Source organism: Cydia fagiglandana, chromosome 7, assembly GCF_963556715.1.
Source record: "Cydia fagiglandana chromosome 7, ilCydFagi1.1, whole genome shotgun sequence".
In the NCBI taxonomy this organism is placed as follows: Eukaryota; Metazoa; Arthropoda; class Insecta; order Lepidoptera; family Tortricidae; genus Cydia; species Cydia fagiglandana.
The window spans coordinates 17,244,708-17,261,273 of record NC_085938.1 but is presented as its reverse complement, the minus strand read 5'-3'; the positions used below and the strand labels follow the sequence as shown (position 1 = coordinate 17,261,273).

The 16,566-nt window shown below is 36.4% G+C and overlaps 1 protein-coding gene across 8 annotated transcripts in view; it reads left to right on the top strand.

Annotated features, from left to right (window-relative positions):
• The window catches only part of LOC134666050 (polypyrimidine tract-binding protein 2), a 652,404-nt gene that overhangs the window by 574,040 nt on the left and 61,798 nt on the right, over nucleotides 1-16,566 (top strand). For all 8 annotated transcript variants that reach the window (XM_063523157.1, XM_063523162.1, XM_063523161.1 and 5 more), the window contains one exon: nucleotides 8,359-8,460. In XM_063523157.1, coding sequence (XP_063379227.1) covers nucleotides 8,359-8,460 — 102 coding nt within the window. The remainder of the gene's footprint in view (nucleotides 1-8,358; nucleotides 8,461-16,566) is intronic.

The following is a 16,566-nucleotide window of genomic DNA, read 5'->3' as shown; positions in this document are numbered from 1 at the left end:
TTGGCCGGTTTTATTTGGGACCGCGTTGCGAATTGTGTTTGATGAATTATTTGGAAACATATATCTAGTAGCAATAAATATGAAAGCAGGGTTCCTAATGCCACTAAACGTCAATATGTAGTATTTTACCAAAAGTTTTTCATTGTCTTGTTAGACAGGCTATAATATTTATTTGCACTTATTTCTCTAGAGGTTGCACAAGACGAACACTCGACATTATGGTATTGGTTAAGGGCCGGCATCAAACCATTTTCCGTGAAATGTGTCGTCGATGGTACCATTGTATTTATAATACCATTAAATATAATAGACGTTAGTAAGCTAGATGTAAAAACACAACTAAGGGATCGTAGGTTTTTATCCCTCTCAGTTCGTACCTAAATGAAGGACAACGCGTAATATAAACCCGTTATAAATAAATAAAATCGATGCGTTAATACGGTCGGGTGAGTATTTACAGTGTACTCGTTCGTAGCATATTTTTGTAACCGATGTCATGCTTTAATGGCATTCAATCGTATCAATCAGTCCATATACAAATGGAAGCGGGTTTGTTTACTGCTAAAACAGAACACAGTTTATTTTTACTTTTGTGTACGAGTAGGTAAATATAGGTAAATATATGATAATTTATCTATTGGTAACAAGGTCAGATCAGGTCAGAGATTGAGTCATTATCAGACATCGTAACTTTTACAGCATTTTGGTGCAGCGGAGTGGTTAACGGAATCGGTATAAACAATTTCAACCCTAATGATTAATTAGCATTACGTTAATATCAACCTTAATTTACCATTTCAGTTGGAATTATCTGTAGCAATTCCGTTAACACCACTCCGCTGCACCAAAAATGCTGTAAAACTTACGATGCCTGGTCATTATTGACAATATTGACCAAATATTAAAGGTCAGTTACGAGTAGACATGCTAGGTAAGTACAGTCTTTTAGGTACCTTATATTCTAGAAATATGGACATTCATAACGCAGTTATATTTAGTACTTGGACACAGAAGAAACACCCTTAACGAATCCTTGTGTGCAAATGAAAGTCTAAACGGTGCATTTTGTCTCCCCCGCTGCTTCGCTTTAATTTTATAGTCCAACTTTTCTCAAGCTCAGATTAGTTTGCGCTAACAATGTAGTAAATCTGGCCGCTGTGACACTGCCTAGACTATTATTATGAACTGGTTTAAGGTAATGCATAGTTTTACTTAGATACGTGACATTTCTTGCAAATTTAAGTAGGCGTTTATATCAGTCAAGCTTTACTTGTTGTTTAATATTTGCCTGTATTTGATTAGGTACATATAATTATTGTGCCACAGTCGTATATAAACTGTCTGTAGTGATCTACATGTAAACGAAAAATGCAACCTCTAAAGTGTAAATATGTAATAAATATAAAATCGACCCTATATTTCGCTGCCCCAACCCTCACTATACAATTTCACTCAACCTACTTCAACAATTAACACGCTAAGAATCAGTACCTATTCATAATATTCGTGGGTATTGAAATTTAACCAACTCGTTCGTCCAATTGACAAGATTAGTTCACAGTGGACGAAGTTCATAACATTATGTGAGCTGCGCCGAGCGGTTAAGACTGACGTCTCTATTCATTAAGAAACCTACCAGCCCCTACTTTAACTTTGTTCTTGCAAACTCGCCGCTGTTTTCCCTATAAAGTAGAGTTGTGACAAGGAGTAATGTCTCCTTATATTGTTCTGGGGCTAAGAGGTTTGCCTCCTAGTTATCACTATTCTCAACTTTCATGCTGCGTCAAGAATATATTGTTGAAGAATATTTATAATCTACATAAAGTCCTCGTGCAGCTTAAATTACGTCTCTTAGGTATAATTATTTTTTTATTACAAATTTAAACTAAGAGCCCCGATTTGATAGACGTTTATTAATAAAGTAATTGTAGTGTCTAAAATTTCTTAAGTCAAACCGGTTTAGTTTATTAATGACTCGAGACCGTCTTAATATCGAAGTTGGGCCAAAAAGTTTCGACAATCGACACTTGCGAATATCGATTATGAAGTTAGTGCGAAAATCATTCGTAGCGGGTGGGCCCTTGACAAATGCCGGTTATAAGCACGGGACAAATTGGTGCAATTAATAACGAGTCGCGCTGGTGGCTCGGAGCCGGCAAATATTATCGAGATCGTTAATTTCGACATCTTACTTGCTTCTTGGCGGGAGACGGATGTGGCACATGCGATGCGGCCGCGGGACCCTTTGAGATATTCGTCGAAAAATAGAAGAGGAAAAATGATGCCACCTGCTACACGACCACTTCATCAGAGACATAATAGAAGGGAAAATAAATGGAAGGAGAGGGAGGGAAAGACCAAGAAATAGTTATATGAGCCAAGTAAAGGATCATGTAGGGGCCGTGTCGTACCAGGACACTAAAGGGCTGGCTTCGGATCGACCAAGGTGGAGACAACTTCATCACGCACCACCGACAAGAGCCCAGCTCCTAAATTGAATGCATGAATGAAGTGAAGGTGTTAAGATCTATGAAGTGAAGTGCTAGACTTCGGGAATTTGGGTTGGGTTATGCTTTGGATTTGCAATCGAGAGCTTGTATATAATGTTTAGTTTGATAAAGAGTAAAACATTAACAGGCAGGCGAATTTTATATTTAATTAGGTACGTTTTGAGTTCTATTGCGTTTTAACGTAAAATATTATTATGCTCCCAAATAACAAATGCTCGGTGTATACTATATACAGGGTGATTCAGGAGACGTGAGCAGGACTAACACTGCGCATTTCGTAAATTATAAGCAACTGTTTCGTATCAGTATTAGTGAGGTTAACGTTAATTTTCTAGTCGTGTTGAAAAAAAAAGTTATTAATTTATTTACGACATGCATGGTCACCCTACAGTTAGAATACTAAACTACCGATATTCTGTGTCAAATTGAATGTCATCACGGACTGGTTACTTTTGAAAACTCGTATCTCACTCAAGTTTGACAGTTTATTTTCTTCGTAAACATAATGCTGTCATTACGGTTAAAGAGGTTTTATGTTTATTAATTAGGTCTTGTAGGGTGACCATGATTGTAAAGAATTAAATTTGCCCTCGCCAAAAAGTAAAAAAATAGGAAAAAGTGTGGTTGTTTCACCTAAATACGACGGTGATCGATCAATTATCAGTTACTGAGTGTGCAGGATTAGTCCTGCTCACGTCTCATGAATCACCCTGTATACTATACTCATATTTATACGTAATATTATCCTTCACGAGCATTTTAACGACCACAAGCTTATTTATATAATAAGTTACCTGAAATACACATTGATCAAAGACAAGAAATATAAAAATTGTTCGTGTAACCGTGCTCTTATTTCAGTTGTATTTTTAGTAATTAGTGGCTTTGAAACCTTCGTATTTAATCCATTAGTTCTAAGTGCAATTCCTTTATACTTTTGAAATTCTATTTTAACAATTTTCTGGTCCCTTCAAGAGAATTTCAAACAGCAAAGCTTTCTTTGACTTTCTCGATTACATTTTATAACTCGTATTTACTTCTCGTTTCTTTTGTTCAGTCACCTCTGTAAACCTTTATACCTACAATATCTCGATTTATTTAATTGCAGAAAATAATATAATTATTATTACTAACCTTAATGTTGGTAACTAATATCATCATCATCATCTCAGCCATAAGACATCCACTGCTAAACTTAGGCCTCCCCCTTGGACCTCCATTCGTACCGGTTGGAAGCGACCCGCATCCAGCGTCTTCCGGCGGCCTTAACAACTAATATGTAACTAATATGGTTTAAATTAAATTAACTGCATATCTGCAATCACAAAAAGCGTATTTAAATGATGAGGCTGCCCGATTTTTAGGGTTTCGTACCCAAAGGGTAAAACAGGACCCTATTACTAAGACTCTGCTCTCCGTCCGTCCGTCTGTCACCAGGCTGTAATCTCACGAACCGTGATAGCTAGATAGTTGAAATTTTCACAGATGATGTATTTCTGTTGCCGCTATAACAACAAATACTAAAAACAGAATAAAATAAAGATTTAAGTGGGGCTCCCATACAACAAACGTGATTTTTGACCGAAGTTAAGCAACGTCGGGCGGGGTCATTACTTGGATGGGTGACCGTTTTTTTTTGCCTTTTTTTGCTTTATGGTACGGAACCCTTCGTGCGCGAGTCCGACTCGCACTTGCCCGGTTTTTATTGTATTTTGCACAATCACATTGTGCCTAGCGGAATTTATATTCAATCAAGCAAAATCCCGCAAAAGATTCAATCACACCGTCAAATAAGTGGATCCCGAAAGGTGAATAAAATTCCCATGAGCAACACGCGACCATTAATGAAAAGTATATTATCTCACATAAAAACGTTTTATGTGTACGCATTCAAAGGTTATTAAATTAAATCATAATTTACACACGCCGAGTTAAATCCGACTTCGGGCTCGTGAAATAGCAATAAAAATTATTAGACGCCGCATATCCCGGCCTTTTTGTCCTTTTTTAAATCAGAACCGCTCTCAGAAACAATGACGTCATAAATGCCGAAGTGATATTTCATTTCTATCGTCAAACGCTCGTATTTTCTTACCTCTAGGGCAATTTTAACATGTCGTTTGGCAAAAGAAATTTGCATTAAAATAGTACCTACATTTGGAGCATTCCACGGGCTGTCCCGTACAAACGCATTTTATTTCCTGCGTTGCGACTTTTTTATCGGCATTTAACGCAGGCGATTATTTTTCTGTGCATATTTTTGACCATTTGTCATAGAAAAGGAAACTCTTATACTTTTAAATCTTCAGAAACTTCGCGTTTGTATGGGACAACGGTAGACAATTTCATGGAATGCTCCATTCTTTAGTTTTTTTTTTCAGTTTGTTCTATGTTGTTGTTTTGTGTGACCTGTGCCTCCGTACATCGGCTTTTCAGTCCGCCGCTTAGCTCAAAACCAAGTAGAAGAAAGCTGTATTATCGCAGGCCTATCCATATTTATCACGCTGATAATATGGTACTTTTTATAGTATTTCGCCTACACCTAATAATAATTATTATTTTTCACCACTATAAAGTGACATTTGGTGGATTATCTTTAGATAGATCTGTTAATACCAACCTATTAATGATATTAAACGATATTACAATTGCGCTACCCTAAACTGTATCCTGTAGGTATTATACCTGCTGAAATAAATAATGTATTGTTCTTTCATTCTTTCAGCAATAAGGATTGTAGTTTTGGAGACAACGTAAAATAAGCTTATTATGACTATAATAGAGGAAACATTGAAATCTACGTGTAGCCATAATGATATCACGACTTACTATAATAATATCAACTTCGTTTCCATATTCATATTTTGTTTTTAGTAAGAGCAGACATCGATAAAAATACTTGTATAAAAACATATTCTGATTTTCATATACTGTATTTTGATACGAAAGGACGATTGTAAGATGTTGATAAATAAGTACATATCTGTAACTTAATATTATCGAGTATATTTAGCCTGTCCGATTTCTAAGAAAAGCGGACAGACTATACCTAATTTAACAGATTAAACAGAATTCCATTGTATTTTACAAGTGGATTTAGGTAAATAAAATACGATGTCATCTGGTTTTGGAACTGTTTTCGATATAGGTACGTATCTAACTACATTAAGATTTCAGTCATCAAATACAATCGCAAACCTCAACAAAGTTGGCTTCGCTTTGAGTTCAGCAAAGTCGGGCACGCATTATCCTAATAATACAAAATATCTTTAGAGGTATATAATAGCTAAAGATACTGTTTAATTTTAGTAATAGAAAGCGAATACGTATCGATAAGAAATGATTTTGAAGTTCCTTTCTTTAGCCGCGTAAACATATCGTCGAGACCCACAATCTATGGGATTGGGCCGCTCGCTCATCTTGATCTAAGCAAACTTCGCCTTTCATGTCATGGATATTTTATTCCAGCTATTCTGATATGAAGGCCCTTCGTATCACGTTCATTCAAATGACATATTGGAGAAACGTTTCAGTATAAAATGACGGTATGAGAACATAAATGAGCTTCATAAAGTCGAACGTGTAATAGTTTTATTTTTGTAGAACGATTTAATAATTAATAAATTAATTCCTGTATTTACACAATGCAATTAATCGAAAGTCCGTTGGGAAATGATTGTAATTTTATCGGCATTTAATAAGTACCTATACTTAATTCGGTCAAATTGTGTTTTTTGAAAAACTAATTATAGCCAGCATTCTATGAATGTAGTATGATACCTTTGGGTATGGTGCTTTACGCACACTAGCGTCCCTCCCCCTCCCCCTGACGCAACCCCCCCTTTTAGCTTGAAATATGTCCCGGTTGAGAGTGTTTTTTGTTTTTTGGGGAAAGTATACAATATAGGAAAAAAGTGTCAATGAAAGAAATGTTCCCTATTAAATTCTTAACAAAAAAGGTTATATTCATTTTTTTGATACGACGCACCATATTGATGTTTTAGCTAGATGAACTTCGACAAAATTTAACCGTTGAAAAACTTGTTGAAGTTCAATATAACATAGTACGTGACAGTACTGAAAGAAATCTTCACGAAGAATAAGCTTGCAAGCTTATTCTCCGTATTAGTTTTATTTCAGTACTATCACCTACTAACTTATACTGAATTTCAACAAGTTAATACATGAATATAGTGAGTCTTACCAAAAAGTTGTATATAACCTTTTTTGTTTAAAATTTATTAAGGATTATTTCTTACCTTGACACTTTTTTCCTAACTCTAATACTTTTCTCAAAAATAAAAAAAAACCGTAAACCGGGACATATTTCAAGCTAAAAGGGGGGGTGGCGTCAGGGGGAGGGGGAGGGACGCTAGTGTGCGTAAAGCACCATACCCAAAGGTATCATACTACATTCATTGAATGCTGGCTATAATTTGTTTTTCTTGCCCATACATTAGAACATAATTTAACCGAATCAACTGGTATGTTGGCGTTCGGCAATGAAGCTATTTGCTGAAGTTCTGTCCGATACTAGGAGCCGCATTCGACCATAAAAATCATATTTTATTTGATTTTCAGATACTGTATTAAAATTAAGACAATATTACTATTTTTAAAACTCATGCTCAATGTTATTATAATCTATTGTATGCAACGCGCATGTAACACCCCTGTAATTGCAGCGGGCCTTATCCTTGTTTGCCAACAAAGCTGAAAGAATACTCCTTAATTCAATCCGATTATTTAATATTAACGGAGAATGCAACACGATCTCTTTAACCGACATTTTTCTCCATTAAACAGAAACATTGTGATGTAAACGAAAACTGCCTTCCCTTCCCGCAGAATCTGCAATTTCAGTATAAAATTTCCATCCCCGTTGTTTCTTTGTTGTGAAAAATTTTATTTAATTTCGGGCAATTATTACATGCGCTCTCCGAAATTACTCTAAGGAATAGCACCTCGCAGAAACCGGTTTTATTTCAGAGAAAACGGTTCTTTTTTCTACAATGAAAGCTTTATGCCGCTAAATGGGATTCCCGCTGTTAGTGTAATCAGTTTTTTTTTACGTCTTGGATCATTTTAATCACTGCCGATTTAGTGTAACTCGCGTTGACAGGTTTGTATTTTTACGGGTGGGGCGAGGAAGGGTAGGAGTGATGTGTTCTGGGTTTATTATGTGTCTGGGTTGACGGATGCGCCGGCGGAGCGACAGCGCACGCAGGTGTGAGTATGCCGCGAGTCGCGGCGTCTCCGTCGCTCTGTCATTTGTACATTTGCTTTATTACATTGCGTGATTTATACTTCGCCCGGTGTGTTTAACGACGGCGGTTTGTCATTTTGCTGTCTTAAATTGAGATTGATCCCCTGGTTCAGCGTTACGAAATATTTTTTTGGCGGAGCGAAGCTTATGGTGGATTATTTTATATTGCGAATTAATTCTACTATTACCTTTATATTTAGTTACCAGTGTTACCGCCTAATGCTCACTATTTCGAGTTTTCTGGTTGATTACACTATCAATATTCATAATGTGTAATTGACGTCAAAGCTAATTTGGTAATCTAATCCATTATAATATTTAAAGCGTACCTGAAACATCGACTTTTTTTATTTATAACCTTTAGATATTTAGAAATTTTTTATTCTCTATTTTTCAACGTACGTAAAAGAGCTCGCTTCAACTATCGCCGAGTTATTTTACGAGATTTTAACATAATCATAAGTTTGAAATCTTTTACTTTTCGATAGCAACTTGTGACAATTAAACAGATTACAGTAAATAGTTATAAATTTTAATTAATTTTCTAGGTTTTTATTTAAATGAACCGTGTCGTTGTTGCAGAGGGGCTCCGACGAGCTTCTGTCGCAGAGTGGCGTCACCGTCATGGCGCCCGCCGCTCCGCACCACGCCGACAACAACAACCAAGACTCTGCTGCCAAAAAGGTAACTTTTACTGTCTTGTAAACACTACACACACTCGTCTGTATCTTTAGGTATTTAAATAACATAACCGGGCAAGTGCCAGTCAGACTCGCGCACGAAGGGTTCCGTACTAATGCAAAAAAAGGCAAACAAAAAAACGGTCACCCATCCAAGTATTGACCCCGCCCGACTTTGCTTAACTTCGGTCACAAATCACGTTTGTTGTATGGGAGCCCCACTGAAATCTTTATTTTATTCTGTATTTAGTATTTCTTGTTATAGCGGCAACAGAAATACATCATCTGTGAAAATTTCAACTGTCTATCTATCACGGTTCGTGAGATACAGCCTGGTGACAGACGGACGGACGGACAGCAGAGTCTTAGTAATAGGGTCCTGTTTTATCCTTTGGGTACGGAACCCTAAAAATCTACCCTCAAATGGCTCCTTAACTCAGTTAAGGGTAGATGAAAACATTACACGATCAAATATAATGTAGGTTAAAGTGAGGTTGTTCAGGGACAGCACCAGGCGTTTTGTATGACCAATAAATGTTATGAATGAATGAATGACATTATTTATTATTCCAGAAATAATAATCCATTTGTGATTAAAACATTTAAAACTAATTTCATAATAAAATATGATATGATTAAATTAAGACGTACACAAACACAACTATTAACCTGATCTGAATCTCGGGTCATCCCGACCCCGATACGGCTTGTGGTAGGCCCTCCATCGCTCCAACCACCACCACCACCACCTGAAAATGAACAAATTGTTTGTTCCTTTTATTTAAATACCTAAGGATACAGACTATAGCTGTCGTCAGGTATATGCAATCGTTCATCTCTTTCCATCGTGTGGTATCAAAAAGATGTTTGGTGCATTTTGTAGTTACCGCAGCGTTAAACTCGAATCATCACCTACGCTACGCTATAAATTGATCGCTGTCGATGTGACGTTGCCGCGTACGTTATTTGAATTACCTACCACGCATTTAATAAAGTGTCTATTAGCAAGAAATTACCTTAAAGTTTTTAACAGAATCAAAAATATAACTATTTATAATTGACTAATTCCCCCCTAGACTATCATGTACCACAGTAGCGCTCTAACATTTCAAACGAATGTTTCCCGTCAGTAAATATTCTTATTTTTAACAAAAGGATGATAAAAAGGTTAGACATTACACGACCAAAATATAAAAAAAGAAAAGGGAAGGTGGCCCGAACGGCTTCCCTCGCGAATTCGAGGGAAAATTAATAATAATCTCACCCGTCTTTCGATGCCAGGGTAATAGATAATTTTCCCAATCGAACATTGAGTGATATAAAATTTTTGAACATAATCTTATTGATACGGCGCAAGTATAATCAAATTTTTCTTTTTTAACATTTCAGACTCAGACTCACACAGATTTTGAAATCTAATCTATAGGGAACCGATCGGGGATAAAATATGAATGAATCTTATTTGAAATGGCACTTTTGGTTTTATACCTATGCACGACTGGTTGTTATGTATTGTGTTAGGTATATGTGCACAATGCATTTTATGCTTAACCTATTTAGATGACATTTTATTGTGAATAAGTACGTAGTTAGAGTTCTGGATTCTGCTGAAGCACAAACGCCGACTTGGTCACGGTTAAAATCTCATTCGTTTCAAGCTCTACGTCATAGAATACATGAATCGCGTATTTCTGAACCTTGCCTGTAAACTCGAGCACCAGACCTATATTTCTAGGTATTTAAATAAGAATGCTTAAAATAACAATTAGGTATACTATATTACTACTACTACTACTATAATGAATTTTATAGATCAAAATAAAAACGAAGGATTTTTTTTAATGCTTATTACCTAGTAGCTAGTAACTTTAGTCCACAACATACAACTACGGTCTAAATTCAAGTTCCAGTAAAATACATAGGTACGTATGAACTTATAAATATTTTTCAAATTAAGTTGAGTATCAGATATAGTAAAAACAATAATCAACGTTAATAACTGGACCATTGTTATAAGTTACCTTAGTTTACGGTACCTACTTACGTTAATTTACATTTGTACACAACAGCCCAGACAAACACGGAATAGAACAATCAACGTTGAAAACAAACAAGTTGCAGTTTTAGTTCTTTCCCGCCGAAAGGTAGTTTCATTGTGCATTCACGTAAATACGGAGAGGTAAGTTTTGCGCATATATACGTACTTTACTTTGGTATGGAGAATCATTCCAAAAGCTTACACAGCGTCGGACAATCACGGGGTTCTGCAAAACCAGTTTAAGTGCGATCCCAGATTACGATCAGTTGTCACAGATCGCAAGGTCGCTTTAGACTGGTTCCCTAAATAAAACTACGTCCGAGCCAGTGAAAGGGCACTGAGAATAAATCCCAGTACGCAAACAGGGCACTTGTTTAATCCTACTATCCAGGCTACCAGAAAAAGGACGCATTTGTTGTGGCCATTAAATCGTATTTATGCTCTCTTACATGCTTTACGATTATACGACTTGCGTCTTTTGATATTTCTTTTTATACATTTCATGAACAAGGAATATTCATCATCATCATCATCATAACTTTGCTCTGCTTTGCTCTTGTCAGTGGAGCAATCGCCAATCATTTCTTTCTTGTGCCAGTCTTTTAACAAGGAATATTATGATTGATATGAAGATTTCACTGAAATTAGTATAGTTGTATTAATAGTTCTTTTTAGGTTCTGGGAATAGTATACCTAACCTATAAGTACATAAATATATTACGAGTTTATATAAAATTCCTTTTCGTTCTCATCTCACGTCACTCCCGTAAATGAATTAATCTAGGACGTATCTGAACATTTTAGTACCCTGTCATAGTGTATTTAAGTGAGAGCAGTGTGACAATGTTGTAAAGCAACTGCGATAAGACACCAGTAGATACTCAGTTCCAGTCTGTTTTACATTTATTTAACACGCTTGTACACCATCCATGTCCATGCTATTTTCATCGCTGTACAACTCAATAATAATGAGATCAAATATTTTTTTGTTTGGCAAGCCTAACATGTTGGCGCTGTCGATGTGTCGATGTTTGTTATGGCTCCTACACACTATGGGCCAGCGCCGGCCACTCCAAGGGACGCAGCTGAAAATGAGATAACAATATCACTTGCTCCCTCTAACGCATAAATGCGTCCCTTGGAGTGGCCGGCGTTGGCCCATCATGTAGAGGAGCCATTAAAGTGTGTCCAGATCGAACACGCACGTCGTGATTCGCGAACATGCCTACTTGCAAAATCGTTCGGTACTACTCGTGTGCATTACGATAATGCAGATCGATTCACATAAGTAATACGACATTCGTAGATCTGAACGCACCTTAAAATTGTCTCCTGAATTCAAATAAACATAATATTATATTCGCACAAAACTAGGAAAAGATTAATTACAAAATAAATTAAAGGCCATCAACCTCCGCTGCTGGATGTTGAATAGCGACGTTTTTATACGCCCTATTATAACGCAGATGCTTTTTACATAAATTATAAAGTAAAGACGCGTCGCTGAAAAGGGAGGCATTTTCTCACCGCGGGCACCGGTGACACCGGTCATTACCGCCCTAGGTGGAAAAAGTAAATATTATATGCGAAATAAAAGTTTTCCAGTGGTAATTAATGCGCTTAAATAATCCCTAGTCGATTGATACTGATTTAGAGACAAAATCAGCAGTGTGTAGTGTGTACATATGCTGATGATGATGAATCAATTTGGTTTCCAAATTGAGCGCCTTGGTCATTGTAATTGATGTAATTAATAACTTTGGTTCTCGATTCGTTTAATGAACCGAGATCATTTTCACGATAAGAAACTCCGTTGGATTTTGCGATGGCAACTAAAATTTTACGCACATTTTTCATCTGGTTAATCAAATGTTAATATTTATTTCACTATTAAAAACATCATATGCAAAAAAATATCAAGGGATAATTTTATTGTTACATACTTAATTTCAGAACAATGGAACAGGGTCGATTCGAATAATTACCTAAAGTTATACACAAATATAAATAAAATACACAAACTTGTTAAAATCGTTGAAAGCATTTGAGTCAGTATACGCAAAAATGAACAAGTTTTTGGCAGAACATCACGAATCATTTTACTAAAGAAAATTGCCAATAAAGTTACTAAACGAGCTTTTCAAATAAGTTAATGAAAAAACTCCGCCGAACTTTCATCCCTGAAAATGACGTACTCGTCAAGCAATATACTACAAGGAGGTTAATTCGAACTTTGGAAATCTTGTCTGTTGTTGAATATATGAACTCAATTTTGGAGTCGTGATTATGAGTGTCAAAAATATATTAAGATGGTCATACTAAACAAATTTCCCCGTTGGACTAACCACAAAATCGCGAAAAAAAAACGAATGGACACCTTATGAGGGCCCGTTTTTTTCACGATTTTCTTATCGATCCCATTGGATTAGTTGTTCAGTATGACCATCATAATTCATTTTTGACATTCGTGATCACGGCCCCAAAATCACCCAGTACGTGCGTCTGTTCATTGGTGTGAACGAGATGCACAGACATTCAAACATGTCTAACTATATAGATCAAGACGAATGTGTAAAGCTCGAATTCGCCTTGATGTAAAACTTCTGATGGATCTACAGAATAAGTATTTTTTACTCGTATTAGATAGCTAAACCGTTTAAAATAAGTGCAAAGAGTAAATAGGTTTCGTAAATAGATTGACTACGTATTGTGTTGGTAATGTCAGGGTCTTTTGCTTTGATAATTATGGCTCCAAAACAAAACTAAGCTTTCGTGTTTGTATTACTTATACATTATCATTATTTATCATCCTTCACTTGCCCTTATCCCATTCATTTGGGGTCGGCGCAGCATGTCTATTCTTCCATACCTCTCCCTTGCCCCGCCCGTCATCTCATAATACGAGTATAGGTAGTCAGTTTATGTGGATATAACTCGCTGCTCAAAATTATAGACAAGTTTTCATTATGATGTTAGTTGAAATATTTGTTGCATACAGCCTGTGGCCTGTAATACGAGCAAAAAATTTAACTGTAGGCTGCACTCCTCATACTGACTAACATTAGTTCAGCGACTTATAAAACTTGCATTTTGTTTTTAATACACTTTAAAGTTTATTATAAGACGCAATGTATTGCGAATTTTGTTATGTTGCAGGCGTGACAAGCAACGTCAATCACAATGATAATGGCGTCCATTGAAGATAATACTTATTTTGTATGAAAAATAGGAAGTCATAATTTTTAAAAGTTGTTGAACTTTTGTGTCACCGTTTGAGGAGTACAATCAATGTTTTAATTATTTGCTCGTGTTACAGGCCACATCCGGTATATTTGTCATAATCTATTTAAGTATATAATCCTCTTTGTAATGTTTATAGTTAATTGCAGAATTACATTAATGGTGCCTATATTTATTTAGTACACGTTATTTAATATTACATTAGTTAATCAACTTGATCCCATTTAAAATTAATGAAAAAAGGTGGGCAAGAGACAGAGGCCACGTTAGTTTCGCCAGCCGTTTAGTCGGGGGCGAGCTGAAAAACCTCGGCGCAGTAATCTTAATTACATTGTGATCTCATTACAGCGAGCCTTAATTCATAATTAAATAGGGACACGTCCCTGCGTTGCTTATTTATTTGCCATTCCATGGTTTCGCTATTGCTCCGTCTTTTTTCCACTGTGCAAATTTGGGCAGTGCCTTTTTTAAGGACACCCTTTCTTCTGTCTCTCTGAATATTCATTTGGAACTCATAGGCGGAATGGCGACGAGTTTTTAAAATGTTTTTTTTTATCTTTTATTCTCTTTGTATTGTTTGCGCCTGGTGCTGCGGAGATATTTTGGGGAAACAAAATGCGACGCACTTTGAAGGTGACCTTTAGTAGTATAATAGTAATGTATTCGAATCGTTTTCAGGTCTTATTTTTCTTACTTATTTACTATTTGTATTTTGTCTAGACGCATATACACGGTGTTTCCTGTAACAGGAGCAATAAATTAAACTGTAGACTGTACTCCTCAAACTGACCAACATTTGTTCAGCAACTTTTGAAAATAACTCATGTTTTGATTTTTATTACAATTTAAAGTTTATTCTAAGACGCAATGTATTGCAAATTTTGTCATGTTAAAAGCGTGACAAGTAACGTCAAGCACACTGATGTCAGCGTACATTGAAGGCAATATTTAATTTGTATGAAAAAGAGGAAGTCTAAAGGATTCATCATTTTTAAATGTTGCTGAACAAATGTTGGTCAGTTTCAGGAGTACAGCCTTTAGTTTAATTTATTGCTCCTGTTACAGGAAGCACCCTGTATACGTGGTATAGGTTAGGTTTACAGGGTTCAGTTTATTTACCCACTGAAAGCAACATTGTAGTTGACACATTGGATTATCATGGTATAGCGACAATCAAGCTTCAGTTCACGTTTCACAACTTTAAAGTTAAAATGTTCTTTAATGAATTGTTAATTCCAATAAAACTTAATCGGTACTATTAACATCTCCCTTTTCCTCGTTTCGTAACAGGAGTTAGGAAAAGTTAGTGTTACTTCTGGTTAGCAGGTAAAGCAATGCTGATTTATCCACCTGAATTGTTGTTTATCGGAAAATGGTTACATCATCATCATAACCCCTTACTCCAGAAATGTATGCGACAACACGCAACTGCGACATAGGTATATGAACATAACTTTGTCTTTCGCATTACATAGATTTATCTTCCCAAACTTATTTGTGATGGCTGCGTGGCGTCACACATAGCTGCTGTCGCGTCAACAAGGACATCATAGAGCCTACCGCGAGAACCACGTTCGACGTATTGCCTCCCTGTCACACTTACGTACGAATTCACAAATGCGGCAGAGAGGCAACACGTCAAACGTTGTTCGCGGTAGACCCTCAGTAGGCCAAGCACATGATTGGTGCGACAGTATCTCGCCGCGAGATAGACTACCCGTCTTTTTCTAACTGTATTCATGAAAGAGGGACGGGTAGTCTCACGGCGAGATACTGTCGCGCCAATCATGTGAAGCACGCACACCAATTACATAAGTACCAGACGAAAGCAAACGTCCGTCGGAAACACACTAATCTACCTCGCCCTTTGACCGGGTCATTAATGTCCAAATAAAGTAATTAATTACGTTCGGCGTTTTTTTTTTTCCTTATTTCCCTCACGTTGAGAGTAAAAACGTGGCAACCAGGTCGGGAAGATCAATCAAATCAGCGGTGCCGCGGGCCGGCTTGGCGCTGCCCTGGAGTCTTCTCAGGAGCCCACTTGAGCCTACTTCAAACAAATTATTTCATATTTTACAAGCTTATTTCAACAAGTTACGGCGGTGTAGCTTAAATCTCGAGAAGTTTTACTGTTCTATGCACAAATGATATTACTTTCACAGCAGGCACGTGTCTGTATATATACTAATATAAATAAGTTGGCATTCTTTATTTTCTGTACAAAACTACACTGGTAGGCGGAGCACTTCTTTAAATAGCTTTTTAGTTATGGGTTTATTCTAATGAAATGGCAATTCGCTTTGTCCTCTATATTTTGTGACATATGGTCACTGACCATTTGTCAAATTTGTTTTCGAAGTGCTGCTGTATAATACCGGGTGTGGCATATAATAAGAGCAAAAAATTTAACTGTGGGCTGAACTCCTCATACTGACCAACACTAGTTCAGCGACTTAAAACTAACTTGCATTTCGTTTTTTAATACACTTTAAAGTTTATTCTAAGACGCAATGTATTGCGAATTTTGTTATGTTGAAAGCGTGACAAGCAACGTCAATCACAATGATAATGGCGTCCATTGAAGATAATATTTATTTTGTATGAAAAATAGGAAGGCATAATTTTTAAAAGTTGTTGAACAAAAGTGTCACCGTTTGAGGAGTACAATCAATGTTTTAATTATTTGCTCGTGTTACAGGCCACAGGCCCGGTATATAATGTACCTAAGCAATATTTGTTGCCTTATAATAGTAGGTTAATTTAAAGAGTTTAAAAAAAATATTATGGAATAGTGTAAACAACACATTCATTATTTTTTATTTATACCTGCAT